At 45.8% G+C, this 17,481-nt stretch overlaps 1 protein-coding gene across 1 annotated transcript in view; it reads right to left on the minus strand.

The window, feature by feature from the left end:
• Nucleotides 1-1,120: 1,120 nt before the first annotated feature.
• FAM227A (family with sequence similarity 227 member A) overlaps nucleotides 1,121-17,481 on the minus strand; it is a gene marked incomplete at both ends in the record, with an annotated part of 41,319 nt that continues 24,958 nt past the window's right edge. Inside the window, 5 exons of the mRNA XM_080660265.1 lie at nucleotides 1,121-1,166; nucleotides 2,783-2,939; nucleotides 4,707-4,899; nucleotides 11,686-11,744; nucleotides 12,793-12,900. Coding sequence (XP_080516391.1) covers nucleotides 1,121-1,166; nucleotides 2,783-2,939; nucleotides 4,707-4,899; nucleotides 11,686-11,744; nucleotides 12,793-12,900 — 563 coding nt within the window. The remainder of the gene's footprint in view (nucleotides 1,167-2,782; nucleotides 2,940-4,706; nucleotides 4,900-11,685; nucleotides 11,745-12,792; nucleotides 12,901-17,481) is intronic.

The following is a 17,481-nucleotide window of genomic DNA, read 5'->3' on the forward strand; positions in this document are numbered from 1 at the left end:
GCTGGTGTGCCTCAGTGGTTGAGCGTTGACCTATGAACCAGGAGGTCACAGTTTGATTCCCGGTAGGGGCACGTGGCCAGGTTGTGGGCTCAATCCCCAGTGTGTGGAGCGTGCAGAAGGCAGCCGATCAATGATTCTCTCTCATCATTGATGTTTCTATCTCTCTCTCCCTCTCCCTTCCTCACTGAAATCAATAAAAATATATTTAAAAAAAGAAATTCTCTCTTTTTAAGATTTAGAAGCTAAGATTTGGAAACAGCCCAAATGCCCATCAGTAGATGAGTGGATAAAAAAGCTGTGGTACATTTACATCATGGAATACCGTGCAGCAGTAAAAAAGAAGGATCTCTTACCCTTTGAGACAGCATGGAGGGACCTAGAGAGTGTTATGCTAAGCGATCCTGAAAATATCATTGAGCCCTTAGGACCAACGTGCCTGCAGCCAACTTATCTGTGGGCTGCCTGCTTACTGCAGCCACTAGATTTTCCTTCTGCTCAAGCTAGTTTGAGCTGGTTTCCTGGCCCTTGCAACCAAAGAGTTCAGACCCATATATCTCATAAAGTACAAACACTTGAACCAGAGGAAGTACAAAATCATTGGTAACTCTTTCTGCTACCATTAATAATTTTAAAATGAGAAATGAGTAACACATAAAAGTGAGTGAACTTTTATGTATTTTTCCATTATTAAGATTTCTTACATTGCTCACATTTCTACTTTTCCCATGGTCTTTTTTTCCAACGAACCTTAAAAGAAACGCGGACTCCTTCTCCTGGTCTTCTTTAAGTTTCTTTTCAAGGGTTTCCTCATTTAAGACTGAAGGTGGGATGAATGTGCGGTTTGCCCTTTTTTTATCTGCTTCTCTTTGGTCTAAATTCTTCATATCCCTGTGGGAGAAAAGACACATAGGGAAAAAGACTAAAGAGCCAAAAAGACTAAAGATTTTTCTCTCCTATCTTCGTATGTAAAGAGAGGCAAGTATTTCCAAATTCATTCATGACATCTGTCAAGAGAAACTGATGAACAGAGATCCAATCACAGAGCAGCAGCTCAGCCCTGGCTGTGTGATTGAGGTCATAGCAGCCCTGGGAACAGAGAGCAAAACCGCTAGGCCTTGACTCAAGGACCACATATTCCAATGAGGAGGCGGTGAGGGATCCACAACCTGAAAGGAAGCTGAAGCGTGAGCTTTGAGGGCAAGCTGAATTCAAGTTGGAGCTCTGCCACTTGCTGTGTGACCTTGGGCAAATTAATTCACCTCTCCATGCCGGTGTACTCATCTCCACCCGGGAATAATAGAGCCGAAGGCTTGTGGAGGGTTGAGTTACCACAGGCCAGTTGCTTCGCACAGTGCCTGGTACACAGGAAGTGCTCGATAGTGTTGGCTACTGCTGCTGCTGGTATTATAGGAGGTTTTCAGTGGACTGTCTTTAGATAAGCTTGGGGTACACAATGGGAATGCTGAATTGGGTAATATACCAGCTGACTTTTGAAATGTGGACATTTGCTGATGAAGCAGCAGGTTATGGGTGTTCAAGGTAGACAAAATAGCAGTAAATATACACTGAGTGGCCAGATTATTATGATCTCTGAACGCATAATAATCTGGCCACTCGGTGTATATCCTATATAATGAAAGGCTAGTATGCAAATTGTCCCCTCGACCAGGAGTTCAACCAGCAGGCAGGCCGGCCAACCGCCCATGTCCCCTCCCCTTGGCCAGGCTGGCTGGACCCCACCCATGCACGAATTCATGCACCAGGTCTCTAATATATATATTAATTATATAATCTGGCCACTCAGTGTGTGTTATAGGAGCCCTGGGAACAGAGGTGGGGGCTGCTCCGGCCTCCCCACCGCACACTTCCCTTGGACCCTGCAGTTCCGCGGTATGGGCTTGTATGGATCATCTCTAATAGCCGTCATTCACTGAGCACTTTCCATGAGCCAGGCACTGGCAGGCATCTTTCACGCACACCAGCACTCCATGAGTACTTCCGTGAATGCCCTGTCATGGAGGTGGTCTCCAAGCCCACAGGGCTCCCTGAGGGACCTGGTTCACACAGAGAATGAGAGTGGAGCCGGAGCTTCAGTCCGCCCAGCGTCAATGCCAGTGCTCCTGACTGATGTGCTCTATTAGAGAAAAAGTGGTAACTGATGCCGAAAGGGCCCTAGCCCATCTACATGGAATGTTCCACATCGACAGTTCTCACCTTTGTTCTTGTTATGTCCACCAATTTTTATGAAACAAAACAAAACTATTTAAAATGTTGTAACATATGAAATTTATATATAAAAGTAAATAAAGTGGGCAGGCCATGGTCAAAGAACACGAAGAGTATAGAATACCATTTACCCATTCTCTAACGTCCACACGTATCAACATAAGGCCAGTCTTGACTAACCTATCACTCCCTTTGTCCCCACACCAATACCCGCCCCAAGTGGGTTAAAGCAAATCTTAGACACCATGCCATTTCATTCATAAATACTTCATTATGTATCTCCTTAAGATGTGACTCCTAGAAAATAACGTAACTACAAAACTATTATAATATCTTTTAAAGGGGAACACACCAAAAGGAATTCCTTAATATCATCTAAAACCCAGTCAGTGTTCAAGTGAAATGAAGATCTGGTCTCTGTTCTCGTGGAGTTTACATTCTGACCACAGGGAAAGCTGAATGTGCTTAGGATGGCATGGGGCTAGCCCCCCACATCTGAGTTACTCTGGCGCCTACGACAGACGCTGACCGCGGCCGCCCCCGAAGCCCTGCACACCTGAGGAAGTTGTCCTGCAGCTCCGCTAGGTACTTGTCAAAGTAAGTCCATTCACTGCACCGGAACTGGGTCAGCTGCAGGAGGTTGTCCCTTCGCTTCTTCATGTTGCACAGGGTCAGTTTGATGACATCAGCGTAGGTCAGGCTGGACTCAGTGACTTTCAAGGTCAAGGAAAACCCCTCCCTGTCGGTCGGTACTGCCTCTCAGCACTATGAGAGGCATGTGCCTAGTGCATGGGGAGGAGGGCCGGTGAGACGCTGAGTGGGGAAACTGAGCAGGAAATGGCCTGCTTTGGAAAGAGGCTAGCCTCACCACGCCAGGCCACTCCCTGTCTTTGAATAAAGTTCTCTCTTCCTGCGAATAGAAGGGCTAGGCAACGCTTTTTTTACACTGTCATCTAAAATTCTTACTGTGTCATAGTGGTGAATAGGAAGAAATTCCAACTTGTCCTTCCTTTCAGGACCAAGGCCTCAATCCCTTGCTCATGTTTGTATGTAAAAATTTTTTCTTTGCCTCCCTCTGTCCCCTCACCCCTTCTGGATCGGTCAGAATTTCAGCCACACTCGTCACTTGTGGGAGCTCAGACAAGATATGTCATTCCCTCCAGTTCCTTATCTAAAAAATAGGGATAATAGCCCGGCCAGTGTGGCTCAGTGGTTAAGCATCGACCTATGAACCAGGAAGTCACGGTTCTACTCCCGATCAGGGTACATGCCTGGGTTACAGGCTTAATCCCCGGTGTGGGGCATGCAAGAGGCAGCCAATCAGTGGTTCCCTCTCATCATTGATGCTTCTATCTCTCCCCCTTCCTTTCTGAAATCAGTAAAAAATATATTTAAATTAAATTAAATTAAATAGGGATAATAGTACCCACCTTAGGTGATGTTAATGATAATGGTAACTATTATTTATTTAGTACCAGCTGGATGCCATCTAACCCTGGTCACACCGCTATTGGTTTGGTGTAAGTATCCTTATTTTAGGAAGGAGATGACACAGATATGAGCTCAGCGGTTAAGCTGTGCACATGGGATTGGAAGGCCAGTGGGCTGCTGGGCTCGGACTCCAGTCCAGGCCTGTGTGTGCCCAGCCAGGCTCCTCCCACTACACTACACTGTCTTTACAGACAGTAGGTGATAGCGAGGACAGGCATTTCATACACAGTAAAGCTCCATGACATGTGACATATAAGTAGGTTTGAGGATACGAAGGGCGATAGGACAGCCTCTTGACGTGGAGCTGGGTGCAGATAGGTACCATTCAAGCACTCGTTGGCTGCCAGGCACCATGCTAAGCCTTTGCCTCTATTGCGCTTATACTCTGCAAAACCGTCCTACGAGGCAGATGCTGTTGTGCCTGTTTTATAGATGAAAAAATGAGGCCCAGAGAGCAGCTAGAACTTGTCTGAGATCACTCAGCTGGGAAGCACTTGAGTTGTCCCCCGAGTCCAGGTCTGTTTGAATCCATGTTCTGACCCTCTGGGTAAACTGCTAAGACTCAGGACACCAACATATGGCACACGTGTTTCCTTAAGATCTGAGCTTGCTACCAGGTCTTCAGGATAAATGTCAGTGGGGCCAGGAATTTGCTGATGTGTCTGCGGGAGGGGATGTGTGTTAGGAAAAACACACATACTTAGACACCAAAATTCCTGACCAACACATACTCCAGGGTCATGAGCATCGGGAGGCATTACTGAGCTGCAATGTTCGCAGACCTACTTAGCCCATTCATCCTGGTACATGGAAGACACTTGCTACACAAGGCAATTCGACTTGCCCAGGGTCCCGCACAGCCAGTCCACGAGGCTGATGTGGAATAAAAAGGAGCAAGATTCTGACCCTCAGGCTTATATCAATGGCCACCCTTGACAGGCACCGACTATGTGCCAGGCGCTGTATTAAGGGCTGGATGCTCTCCCCACCCTTGCTTCTGGGAAGAGGAAGCAGGGAAGGATATGGGACGGTCTTGGTTCTTTCTGTCCTGGTTATCAGCACGTCTCTGCCACACTGCCGCAGGGTGGCGTAGTTCAGCAGGAAGTAAACCAGCAGAGGACTCTTCCCGTAAATGTTGAAGCAGTTTGAAGACATCACAGGGATTTTGCAGGCAGGGTGGGACTGAGCAGGAAATGGGGGAGGGGGGGAGAGAAGGGCGGGAATAAACGGTACTGTCAATTTTACAGCATGCATTAAGAAACGTAAAGGCACTCATGTCCTTTGATCTGGTAACTCTAATTTTAGGATGCTATCCTAAGGAAGTTATCCCAAAGCAAGAAAAACGGCTTAGGCACCAAGATGTTGACTGGGGAGATTTTCACTATGACAAAAGATTAGAATAATGTTCAAGAAGATATTAATATCCCTAACCAAAGAAATAAGTTAATCAGTGCTTGTTGAATAGCATGCCACTATTAAAGTGTTTATGAAGCCCTAGTGGGGTGCTCAAGGACTGAAGGGTCTCGGGTTCGATTCTGGTCAAGGGCATGTACCTAGGCTGCAGGTACATGGCTCTGGTTGGAGTGAGTGCGGGTGGCAACCAATCTCTGTCTCTCCCTGTCCCTTCCACTCTCTCTCAAAATCAGTGGGAAAAATATTCTCGGTTGAGAATTAACAAAATAAAAAACAAATAAATAAAATATTTATGAAGAGTTGGTACTAAAATATTGCTTCAGATGTAATAGATTAAAATAATCAAGATGCAAATTTGAGTAGATATTATATATTTTATATGAAAGAACTATAATTATATGAAATAATCCATGGACACAGACAATAGGATGGTGAAGGCTTGTGGTGGGGAGGAGGATGGGCTAGAAGGGGTCAATGAGGGGGAAAGGGGACATATTTAATGCTTTCAAGAATAAAGATTTAATTAAAAAATACAAATGAAACCATAACGATGCTGGTCTTCATTTTTCCCAATTTTATAGAAGCAGGTCAGAAAAGTTAAACAACTTCCTCAAGTAACACGGCTGATGAGATGCAGCACCAAGATTTAAACCCACGCTGCCTGTTTCTGCCACCAGGCCCTGCTACTTCTCAAAAATTCCCTGCCGAACGCGGACTGGAAACAGGCAGTGGTAACAAATATGGAGAAATGAAGAAGATTCAAGAAGTCTCCTGCAGTACCTGCTGTCCTTGGCCCAAACCCTACGGTACAACGCCTTTGCTCATTGGTGTCTTGTGAAAGCCCCAAAGCTCTTGTCCTGTGCAGGGTGCTAAGGGCCCCTCTCCACCACACAAGACTGCAGGTGCCATTGATAGAAACTACCAGGCACTGTGGTTTGTGGGACGCGTTGGGGGAGGGGAGGAGGCGAGGAGAGAACGCACAACCCCGGAGTCCTGTGTTCTGTGGACCGTGCTGGTGGCAAGCTCAGCAGTTAGGAGCTCAGGCTCAGAGCCAGACAGACCTGCATGCAAGTCCGGGCTTTCCCCCTTATTTGCTTTGTGAACTTGGACAAATTAGTACTTGTTCTGAGCATCATTTTCCTCACTAATAAACTAAAGAAACGCAGGAGGATTACCTCAGAGGACAGACAGTTAAATAATAAGCACTGCATCACAGGTGCCTGCCACATAGGGTTTATTACATGATGATTACCACCACCTCAGGGCAACCTCCTAGCACCACGAGCTCAGAATTACTGCCTCCATTTCACAGAGCAGGAAACTGACACTCCATCTGTGCTCTCTTCCTAGCACACCCAGGCTCCTGAATGCCAAGCATCTAAATGCCTCGAGAAATCCAGACAGAACATTTACTTACCTGTGCTCACCTCAGCCAGGAATTACCCTTAGGGACTCTCAATTCCAATAATTACAGGCTGTTGTTGCTCCTTGTGATTAAGCCCCTATCCCAGTGGTCCGCAAACTCATTAGTCAACAGAGCGGCAAACCGCGGCTCACGAGCCGCAGTTTGCCGACCACTGCCTTAGGCGATTTCCTGACGGCATCGCCTGAGTCTACAATCGGAAGCACCCAAATTCTTACCCTGACATCTCAACAGTGCTAGCTTTTGTAGCTATGCCCTCGGCCCCTTTAAATCACCTCTACTATTAAATTCCAGTTCTGTGCTCACCTTCTTAGGAAGCGTATTCTCATATACTCGTGCTTCTGATCTTTTCCTGATTTGTGCAGCTTTCCTCAAGACCTGAGTCTGACAATGATCTGTCAAATATTAGCAAAAATAATAGTAATAATAATAATAATAATTAGGAGTTGGTCAGCCATGGTAGATCTCTGTTTCCAATTAGTGTGAAAATGCCTGGGTGGATTCGAATCATTGGGAGATACTACAGGAAGTAGGTTAGTGAAATTCATACAATTTCACTTGCATTTTATACAGATATACACCGATGGCCATAGATTTGTCCATTTATTAAGCTATCCACCGATCCAACAAGCATTTGCTGAGCATCTACTATGTGCTAGAAGTAGATTATCTTCAAGAAACTCATATTTTAGTGAGGAAAAAAAGACATGCAAGTAATAAGTGTAACACTAACTCAGGTGCCATGATAGAATTCTCTACAAAAGTGGAACTTAGTCAGTGCTTGTGGAACTGAAAGGACAGTTATGTCCTCTCATAAGGTATTACCTGGTGCCAGGGCCCAGGCTAGAACCTGGTACACACGGGTGACAAATTATGTTGAAACAAACTCAAGAAAGGAGGGTTCTGGAGATGATAACTGAGTCGAAAGCTTACGCTTCCCTTGTAGCTCGTTACTGTACCTTTCGTGGTATTATCCTGTGATTGTGCGGTGTCCTCTGAATTCCTCTTGGATAAATAGCTTCTCTTGCTGTTTAGATGTTCATTAGTAGACTGCAGGGGAGAGGGGAAAAAACAAATTTAGTAAAACTGGTAGTGAGACTAATACAAGAAGGCACATGCAATTTTGGCCATTAGTTTGGCCCTGTAATTAATGGATGCCATGCTATTTCCTAGATATTTCTGATTCTTCTCGTAGAGGGAGAACTTTCAGGCACAGCTTGACAACACAGCCCTTCATCCTGGGAACTTGGTGGAGTGAAGAGGCTAATGTAGAAAATGCAAGCGCTGGGGTTCCAGTCCCGGACCTGCTGCAGGACAGCTGGCGATCCTGGGCAAGTCACCCAATTCTCAATGCCTAGGTTTCCTCGTGGGGTCTTATGAGATTAAGCAGCGATAGCATGCAAAGTGCAGGAGTGGCTGCTCGTGGGCAGAGCTCTGTGAAAACAGCTACCGTTGTCCATGCAATCACGGCACCTCCTTCAGTAAACGTTTCTTTGAGCCACTACGACTGTGTCTGGCACTGCGAACACCTGACACCTGTCCCTGCGGAGGAGCTCCCAGGGGAGAGAACGGTAGGTAGACAGTTACGCTGAGGTGTGAAAAGTACCACGTATTTATCAGAGAAGACTACGTTTGGATGTGAGGGGCAGAGTGGCTCAACCTAGGCAGGAATTTCTTTCCCACGTAACAGCCTGAAGGTAGACAATGCAGGGCTTGTATGTATTTCTGCAGGGATAAGCCCTTCAGGCCTCCAACTCCTTCCAGCACGCGGTTCCACCTTCCCTAAGACAGAAACCTTGTTCTTAGGGTCCAAAATGGCAGCTAGAGCCCCAGTCATTCCATCCACATTCCAGGGAGCAGAATGGAGAGGACAGCAAAGAGGCAAAGGATTCACATGCGCTCTTTCCTTAAGGCTCCCAGGAACTGCCCCAGGCACACCCGCCTATATCTCATTAACTGGGTCTGTCGAATGGCTACCCACGTAGGGGCAGCTAGGAAGTAATCTTGTATTGGCCATGTATGTGCCCAGATGAAAAGCCGAGGTTCTCTACTATAGAAGAAGGGAATAACAGACACGCGCGCAACTAATAGCAGGCCTGACGCAGTGCGAGCAGGTGTCAGACGAAGGCAGAGTGGGGAATGCTGGCTTCTGACTGGAGGAGCTCATTCGGCTGGGCGAGCTGGAGGGTTTCCAAGGAGAGAAGACACTCTGGTTCTGTCTTTAAGGATGAGTAGGAGTTAGTGATGCTAAACAGATGGCCCAAGTGGCAGACGAGCAGCCCACCAGTCTCAACAACTGCCACTTCGCTTTTATAAAAATACTGGAGGCCCAGTGCACAGATTCGGGCACCGGGGGGGTCCCTCAGCCTGGCCTGCGCCCTCCTGCAATCTGGGACCCCTCGGGGGATGTAGTAGTGCACAAAGCGGCAGGCGGCTGGGCGCCACGCACTCCTGCTCATCCTTGCCCTGCTGCGCTTGCCACCACCTGTACCTCTGCAGCTGTGCTCGCCAGCGTGAGCCCGGCATCAGTCAGCTGAGTGGCGGTCCCGCTGTGGGAGCCACTGACCACCAGAGGGCAGCTCCTGCATTGAGTGTCTGCCCCCTGGTGGTCAGTGCACATCATAGCGACTGGTCAACCGGTCGTTTGGTCATTTGGTCGCTTAGGCTTATATATATATATATATATATATATATATATATATATATATATATATATATATATGTAGGTAGATAGATAGATAGAGAGAGAGAGAGAGGGAGAGATATGATATTTGATTAGAGAGAAGAGAGCTGAAAGGACTTTCCATATACCATGCAGCTGGTTGTGCGACAGCTACTGATGTTTACAGAGTTGAAGTGGTGACTGGGATTTGTTAGAGAGAAAACACTCCCAGGGCTCAATGAAGCATCATGTTCATTCTTAACAGGCCTCAGTGAGCCTGACAGTAGAGCAGAGAAAAAATGCAGAGACTGGCTTGGTTTGAGTTATTAGACTCTCCTGTTTGTTGGAGAGGCAGCATAATGATGCAGAAGGAGCTCAGACTGACAGCGTTCTGAAGTCAGCTGAAGTCAGCTGTGTGGCCTAGCCCAGTGGTCGGCAAACTCATTAGTCAACAGAGCCAAATATCAACAGTACAACAATTGAAATTTCTTTTGAGAGCCAAATTTTGTAAACTTAAACTTCTTCTAACGCCACTTCTTCAAAATAGACTCGCCCAGGCCGTGGTATTTTGTGGAAGAGCCACACTCAAGGGGCCAAAGAGCCGCATGTGGCTCGAGAGCCGCAGTTTGCCGACCACAGGGGAAGTGATTCAGCTCTGGGAGTCTATGTCTTCCTTTGCCGAATAAAGATAATCATTACCACCCGGCTGGCATGGCTCAGTGGTTGAGCGTCAAACTATGAACCAGGAGGTCACAGTTCAATTCCCGGTCAGAGCACATGCCTAGGCTGCGGGCTCATATTGGGGCAAGCAGGAGGCAGCCAATCAATGATTCTCTCTCATCATTGATGTTTCTCTCTCTCCCCCGTCCCTTCCTTTCTGAAATCAATAAAAAAATATATATTTTAAAAAGATATTAATTACCGACCTTGCAGAAATGTTGTAAGGACTAGAGAGGATATTTGCAAAGAAAATCTGCACATGGTGGACTGTCCAATTACTTTTCTATCTATTCTCATGTTGTGACCAGCAACTACCCCAAGTGTATGAGGCTAGGTGACATCGTTGGGATGGGGGTAACATAAAACTGCTCTGCGCCCTAGCTGGTTTGGATCAATGGATAGAGCATTGGCCTTCGGACTGAAGGGTCCCAGGTTCTATTCTGGCCAAGGGCACATGCCCAGGTTGCGGGTTTGATTCCCAATAGGGGATGTGCAGAAGGCAGCCAATCAATGATTCTCTCTCTCCCTTTCCCTTTATCTCTAAAATCAACAAATATATATATATATATATACATATATATATACACACACACACACATATATATATGGACTGCTCTGGGGCCCCCTCCCCACCACAGCACAGAGATGGAACCATTCTACCCGACGTGGTCACCCTGCTACTCAGACTGTGCACACTGAGAGCTCAGGAAAGCAGGAGACAACACGAGACTCAATCCAGGGATGCCCAGAAATATCTAAAAGGGGCCTGGGCTTTGAGATCTGGTATTAGCAGGTCTGGGCACAAGCTGGAGGAATCTGGGTCAGCACTGTCATTGACCCGCACTGTGCCCACGCTCTGGAACTTGGGAAAATCCAGGGCCCCTCCCCAAGAAGGTGGGGTGAGGAATGATGTGGGACTGATCGGAAGTCATTGGAGCTTATGGGGCTCCAAGGGGTCTGGGTTTGTGCCCTCCCCCCACACTCACCTGAGAATGGGGGACTTTCCTGCTATGGACAGACTTATAAGAAGAGTGCATCTTAGGAATGAGGAAAAACATCTCTTTTCCTAGGGAAGAGAAAAAGTTGTTCCTCAGTTCCTTTGTGTCTTGGTGACACCGCAGACCAGGAGCTTTGGTCTGCAGACAGCCCCCTCCCTGGAGGCAACAGCAACAGCAAGAGAACCAGCCTCAGGCAGAGCAGAACCACTTACTGTGTGACCTTGGGCAAGTTACCTAACCTCTCTGATCCCAGTAAAGGTATGAGTACTACCTCCCTCACAGGCCATGAACCAACAACAGGAAATAAGGTACGCAGAGTACACAGGACAAGCACTCAATGCACAGAAAGAAAAAAAAAAAAGACTTCAAAAGAAGAACCAAAACCTCAGAACCCAGCAAAATTGAAATGAAGAAATGTTGGGCTAAATGCTTTAAAAAGTAACAAGCTATCAATCTCATAAGATTTAAATTTATATTAACTGAAATGTCATTAAATTTGAAGACAATTTACAGGCTAGATTTTCTTTTCACCTTGAAATTCCTGTGTCCATGATCACTGCTGGGATCACGGACACACAGGAATTTGTGTGTCCTATCACGCGGGCCAGTCAGCGCACACATGTAGAAAAGGAACACACAGCAGTGCCTGGCTCCGAGTCTCCTGACTTCCAGCCGCTCGCCGCAGCCACCCTCAGAGTTCCCAGAGGCGGCCGTGTGCCCCTCCCTGTACCCTGCACCAGGGCTTCTCAAACCAGCACGCGCTTGTCGGTCACGGCAGGTCTGGTCAGCGGCAGAGTCTGATTCAGTCCAGCTAGGGGGATGCGGATGCTGCAGGCCCGTGGCCCACACTTCGCAGTCCTGAGTCTGAATCCTGCCTCAGCCACCCACGGCTGCCACGGGAATGCCTCTCTGTTCCCCGCATGCCCCTGGGTCTTCTCACCTGCTGTTCCCTCTGTCTGGAACAGCAGCCTCCCCTCTTGCCAGCCTAAAACACACATCCTTAAAATCTCAGCCTAACTGCCACTCACTGACCCTCTCAGGGCTGGACGGGGTACCCCTCCCCACGCCGCTCAGCACCCGTATTCCCCGTCACAGTGCCCCGTTCACGGCGGTATCGTGTTGCCTGTATTTCCCATCAGACTGCCCAGCGGGGGGCTGTGCTGGCCTTCACGGGGAATCCTCGTGGCTATTTGGCACATGCCTGGCACACAGGGCTCTGTGCGTATCTGTTGATTGCAATAAGAAAGCTGGCCTTGCCCTAGCCAGTTTGGCTCAGTGGATAGAGTGTCAGCTTGTGGACTGAAGGGTCCCAGGTTCGATTCCGGCCAAGGGCACATGCCCAGGTTGTGGGCTCAATCCCCAGTAGGGGGCATGCAGGAGGCAGCCGATCAATGATTCTTCTCTCATCATTGATGTTTCTCTCTCTCTCTCCCTCTCCCTTCCTCTCTGAAATCAATAAAAATACATTTAAAATTTAAAAAAGCTGGCCTTGGGGAAGTCGCTTCTCGGAACCCTAGTTTCCTCACCTGAGGATTTAGTGTGTCCTTCGGCTGGCTGTCGTGAAGATTCGATAAAAAAGGATGAAGAGCTGAGCATGGGGCCTGGCACCCAGTAGACAATAACTGGCACCTGTTATTATAATATAAAACACCGCCCCACACACGCCCACAATTATGCTGCGCTGACTCTAACTATGGCTCGTAAATTAACACTGCCGTCATTTTGGTGGCTAGTTTGGGGATACGTGAGAGAGAACCTGGCCTGAGGATTTCAATACGAAGGCCTTTCCCTGCCCCAACGAGATGGTGGCTGGGCGTGACCCAGGCAAAGGGGACCGAAGTCCATAAGTGGGACCTCACCCTTTCTCCGTCGTCTTCTCCTCGATATTAATCCTTCCCTCCAGAATCTCTCTGGATCCAGGTTCGAGTAGTCCCAACTGTCATAGCCCAGCGGGCTCGGATATATACCTACGGGGGAGTCAACAGTGATCACGAAAACGGCAGAAGAGAACGAGAGGCAGCAAACAGAGGACAGAGCCTCTGAGATGCCCCCGCTGGTCCTGGGCGGCTGGGCTTCCAGCAGGCATGATCCCCACCCCACCGCCGCGGTCTTGGGAGTCACTTCCTCTCTAAGAGGCTTTGGTTTCTTCATCAGGAAAATGCAGATGGTGATGCCCACCCTGCCTCCTGACAGCGCGGCTGTGCGGATCAGATCACACCACAGACACGGGACCCTGGGGCGTGCTCTACAGGGGTGAGGGCTGTGCAGACGTGAAGGCATCGTAATTATTTGTTTTCACGTCTATCGCCTCTGCTTTTACTGGACTATGAGCTCGCTGAGGGCGGGTCTGATTTATCTTCCCCCCTCCTGTTCTAGGGCTTAATATTGGACCTAGAACACAAGAAATAGGTATTTGGTAAATTTTGTTCAACTTATTATCACACTTGGCTAAGTGCCAGAAAGGGGTTCACCCTCGTATTGGATGGTGATGTTTATGGGACCTAGTGCTCTCCTTTTATTTATTATTTATTTTTTTTAATGTATTTTATTGATTTTTTACAGAGAGGAAGGGAGAAGGATAGAGAGTTAGAAACATCGATGAGAGAGAAACATCGGTTCAGCTGCCTCCTGCACACCCCTTACTGGGAACGTGCCCGCAACCAAGGTACATGCCCCTGACCGGAATCGAACCTGGGACCCTTCAGTCCACAGGCCAACGCTCTATCCACTGAGCCAAACCGGTTAGGGCTAGTACTCTCCTTTTAAGGAAGCCATGTGTTTCAGAGTCTTGGCCTCTTGGAACCTGAACCCTCAGATATTAGAGGGACTCCACTGTCTCCCTCAGTTCTTTGGTTTGGGAAAGCAAAGACCAGGGATTAATTGAGAAATCTGAGTCTCGATGCACAGCTGTTGTCTCTGTTGGACAAAGTAAGTGGACAGGAGGTTTGTTACTGGGGATGGATCGGGAAAGGAGGCACAGCCTCGGACAAAAAGGGGACTAGGAAGGAGGGACAGAAAGTCAGGGACTAGGAGGCAGAGTGGCAGAATGGTCCAAGACCGAGCTTTGCTGTGGTGCTGGATCTGAGTGCGGCTCCCCCATGTGTCTGCTGTTGAATTTCTTCGATCCTGCAAATGCCCAGAGGATTAAATGGGCGTGCAGACTATTGTCCGTACAAAGGTCCGCTTGCTCATTAAAAAAGAAAAAAAAGAAGAGAAAAAAAAAGGTCCGCTTGTGAGACTGGTCCTTAGCTAGCATCTGGGACCGTGGCTGGTGCACATTTCCTTCCACTGATATAAAACTTTTCCTAACTACCGAGAATAAATGGATAAATTCCTAGAAACATACAACCCCCCAAGACTAAATCATGGAAGATATAGTACAACCATTATGGAAAACAGACAAATGAATACGGACATTGAGTCAGTAATCAAACCGCCTGCCCCCAACAAGAAAAGCCCAAGACCAGATGGCTTCACAGATAAATTCTAATAAAATTTAAAGAAGAATTAACTCCAATCCTCAAGTTCTTCCAAAAAATTGGAGAGGAGGGAATACTCCCAAACTCATTATAGAAGACTAGCATTATCCTGATACCAAAGCCAGATAAGGATACCATCAGAAAAGAAAATTATAAGCCGATATCTCTGATGAATATAGATGAAAAAATTCTCAACAAAATACTAGCAAACAGAATTCAACAGCACGTTAAATGGATCATACACCACGATGAAGTGGGATTTATCTTTGGGATGCAAGGATAGTATCACACAAATCAATAAATGTGATACATTATATTAATAGAATGAAAGACTAAAACCACATGCTCATCTCAATAAATTCAGAAAAATCCTCTGGCATATCAACATCCTTTCATGATAAAGACTCTAAAAAAAGTGAGTATACAAGGAACATATCTTAACATAATAAAGGCTATATATGACAAGCCCATAGCTACATCATACTCAACAGTGAAAGGTTGAAATATTTTCTTTGAAGATCAGGAACAAAACTAAGGCACCCACTCTCACTATTCCTGTTCAACACAGCACCAGAAGTCCTAGCCAGAGCAATTAGGCAAAAATAAGAAATAAAAGATATCCAAATCAGAAAGGAAGAAGTAAAATTGTCTCTTTTTGCTGATTACTTGGTATTATATACAGAAAATCCTAAAGATTCCACAAAAAAAACTGTTAGAATAAATGAATTCAGTAAAGTTGCAGGATACAAAATCAACACACACAAAAATCAATTGTGTTTTTATACACTAACAAAAAACTATCTAAAAAAGAAATAAAGAAGACAACCCCATTTACAATAATATTAAAAATAAAATATTTAGGAATAAATTTAGCCAAGGAATTAAAATATCTACACATTGAAAACTATAAGACATTGATGAAAGAAACTGAAGATACAAATAAATAGAAAAATATCATATGTTCATGGATCAGGAGAATTAACATTATTAAAATGTACATATACCCAAATCCACCTATAGATTCAATGTAATCTCTATAAAAATTCCAAAGGCATTTTTCACAGAAATAGAAAAAAACCATCCTAAAATTTGTATGGATTCACAAAAGACCTTGAACAGCTAAAACAATCTTGAAAAAGAACAAAGTTGGAGGCATCACACTCTCTGATTTTAAACTATATTACAAAGTTATAAAAATCAAAACAGTATGGTACTGGCAAAAAACAACAATACACAGACACATAGATCAATGAAACAGAATTGAAAGCCCAGAAATAAACCCACACATAGAGAGTTAGCTAATATTGGAAAAGGGAATCAAGAATAATCAATGGAGAAAGGATAGTCTCTTCAATAAATGGTGCTGGGAAAACTGGATATTCATGTGCAAAAAAATGAAAGTGAAACCCCTACCTTACACCACTTACAAAAGTCAATTCAAAATGGATTAAGGACTTAAGTGTAAGACCTGAGACCACAAAACTCCTGGAATACAACCTAGAGGGAAAGCTCTTTGACATTAATTCTGTCAATGATTTTTTTTTCCTTACACCAAAAGCACAAGCAACAAAAGCAAAAATAAACAAGCGGGACTATAGCCAACTAAAAAGCTTCTACACAACAAAAAAACAACAAAATGAAAAGGGAACCGACTGAATGGGAGAAAATATTTGTAAATCATATATCTGATGCGGGGCTAATATTCAGAGTATAAAAGAGCTCATACAACTCAGTGACAAAACAAATAATCCAGTAAGGAAATGGGCAGAGGACCTGAACTGACATTTTCCCAAAGATACTTAACGTGGCCAATAAGTACACGAAGAAGTGCTCAACATCAATAATCATCAAGGAAATACAAATCACCTAGTATGCATATATGCATAGGCCTTGGACACAGACAATAGGGTAGTGAAGGCCTGGGATGGGGGGTACGGGTCGGCTGGAGGGGGTCAAAGGCGGGGGTGGGGGGTGGAGGAGACATATGTAATACTTTCAACAATAAAGATTGTTTTTAAAAAAGGAAATACAAAGGAAAACCACAATGAGATGTCACCTTATAGCCATTAGAGTAGCTATTATAAAAAAGACTAGAAATAACAAGTGCCAGCAAAGATATGGGAAAAAGGGAACGCCTGTGAACTGTTGGTACGAATGTAAATTGGTACAACCATTATGGAAAACAGTATGGACATTCCTCAAAAATTAAAAACAGAATTACCACACAATCCCAGCATCTCACTTGTGGATACATACCCACAGGAAGTGAAATCACTGTCTTGAAGCGATATCTGCACTCCCATGCTCAGTGCAGCAGTATTTACATAGCCAAGACATGGAGCCTAAGTGTCCATCCGCCGATGAATGTGTAAGAAAACGTGGCATATACACACAACGGAATATTATTCCGCCATGAAAAGGAGAGCCTGCCATTTGTGACAACATGGACAGACCTTGAGGACATTATGATAAGTGAAATAAGTCAGACAGAGAAAGACAAATACTGTATGATTTCACTTAGCCTCTTAAAAAGCTGAACTCAGAAGCAGAGAGTAAGATGGAGGTTGCCAGGAGCTGGTGGGTGAGGGATATGGGGAGGTGTTGGTATAAACTTCCAGCCCTAACCAGTTTGGCTCAGTGGATAGAGTGTCGGCCTGCAGACTGAAGGGTCCCAGGTTCGATTCTGGTCAAGGGCATGTACCTTGGTGGTGGGCACATCCCCAGTAGCAAGTGTGTAGGAGGCAGCTGAATCGATGTTTCTCTCTCATTGATGTTTCTAACTCTCTATCCCTCTCCCTCTCCATTCCTCTCTGTAAAATCAATAAAATATATTCTTTAAAAAAAGGGTATAAACTTCCAGTTATAGGAGGAATAAGTTCTCAGGATTTTATATACATCATCATGACTATAGTTAACAATACTGTACTGTCTACTTGAAAGTTGGTATGAGAGCCGAAACCGGTTTGGCTCAGTGGATAGAGCGTCGGCCTGCGGACTGAAAGGTCCCGGGTTCGATTCCGGTCAGGGGCATGTACCTTGATTGCGGGCACATCCCCAGTGGGGGGTGTG

This window comes from Plecotus auritus (assembly GCF_963455305.1).
Source record: "Plecotus auritus genome assembly, chromosome: 3".
Classification (NCBI taxonomy): Eukaryota; Metazoa; Chordata; class Mammalia; order Chiroptera; family Vespertilionidae; genus Plecotus; species Plecotus auritus.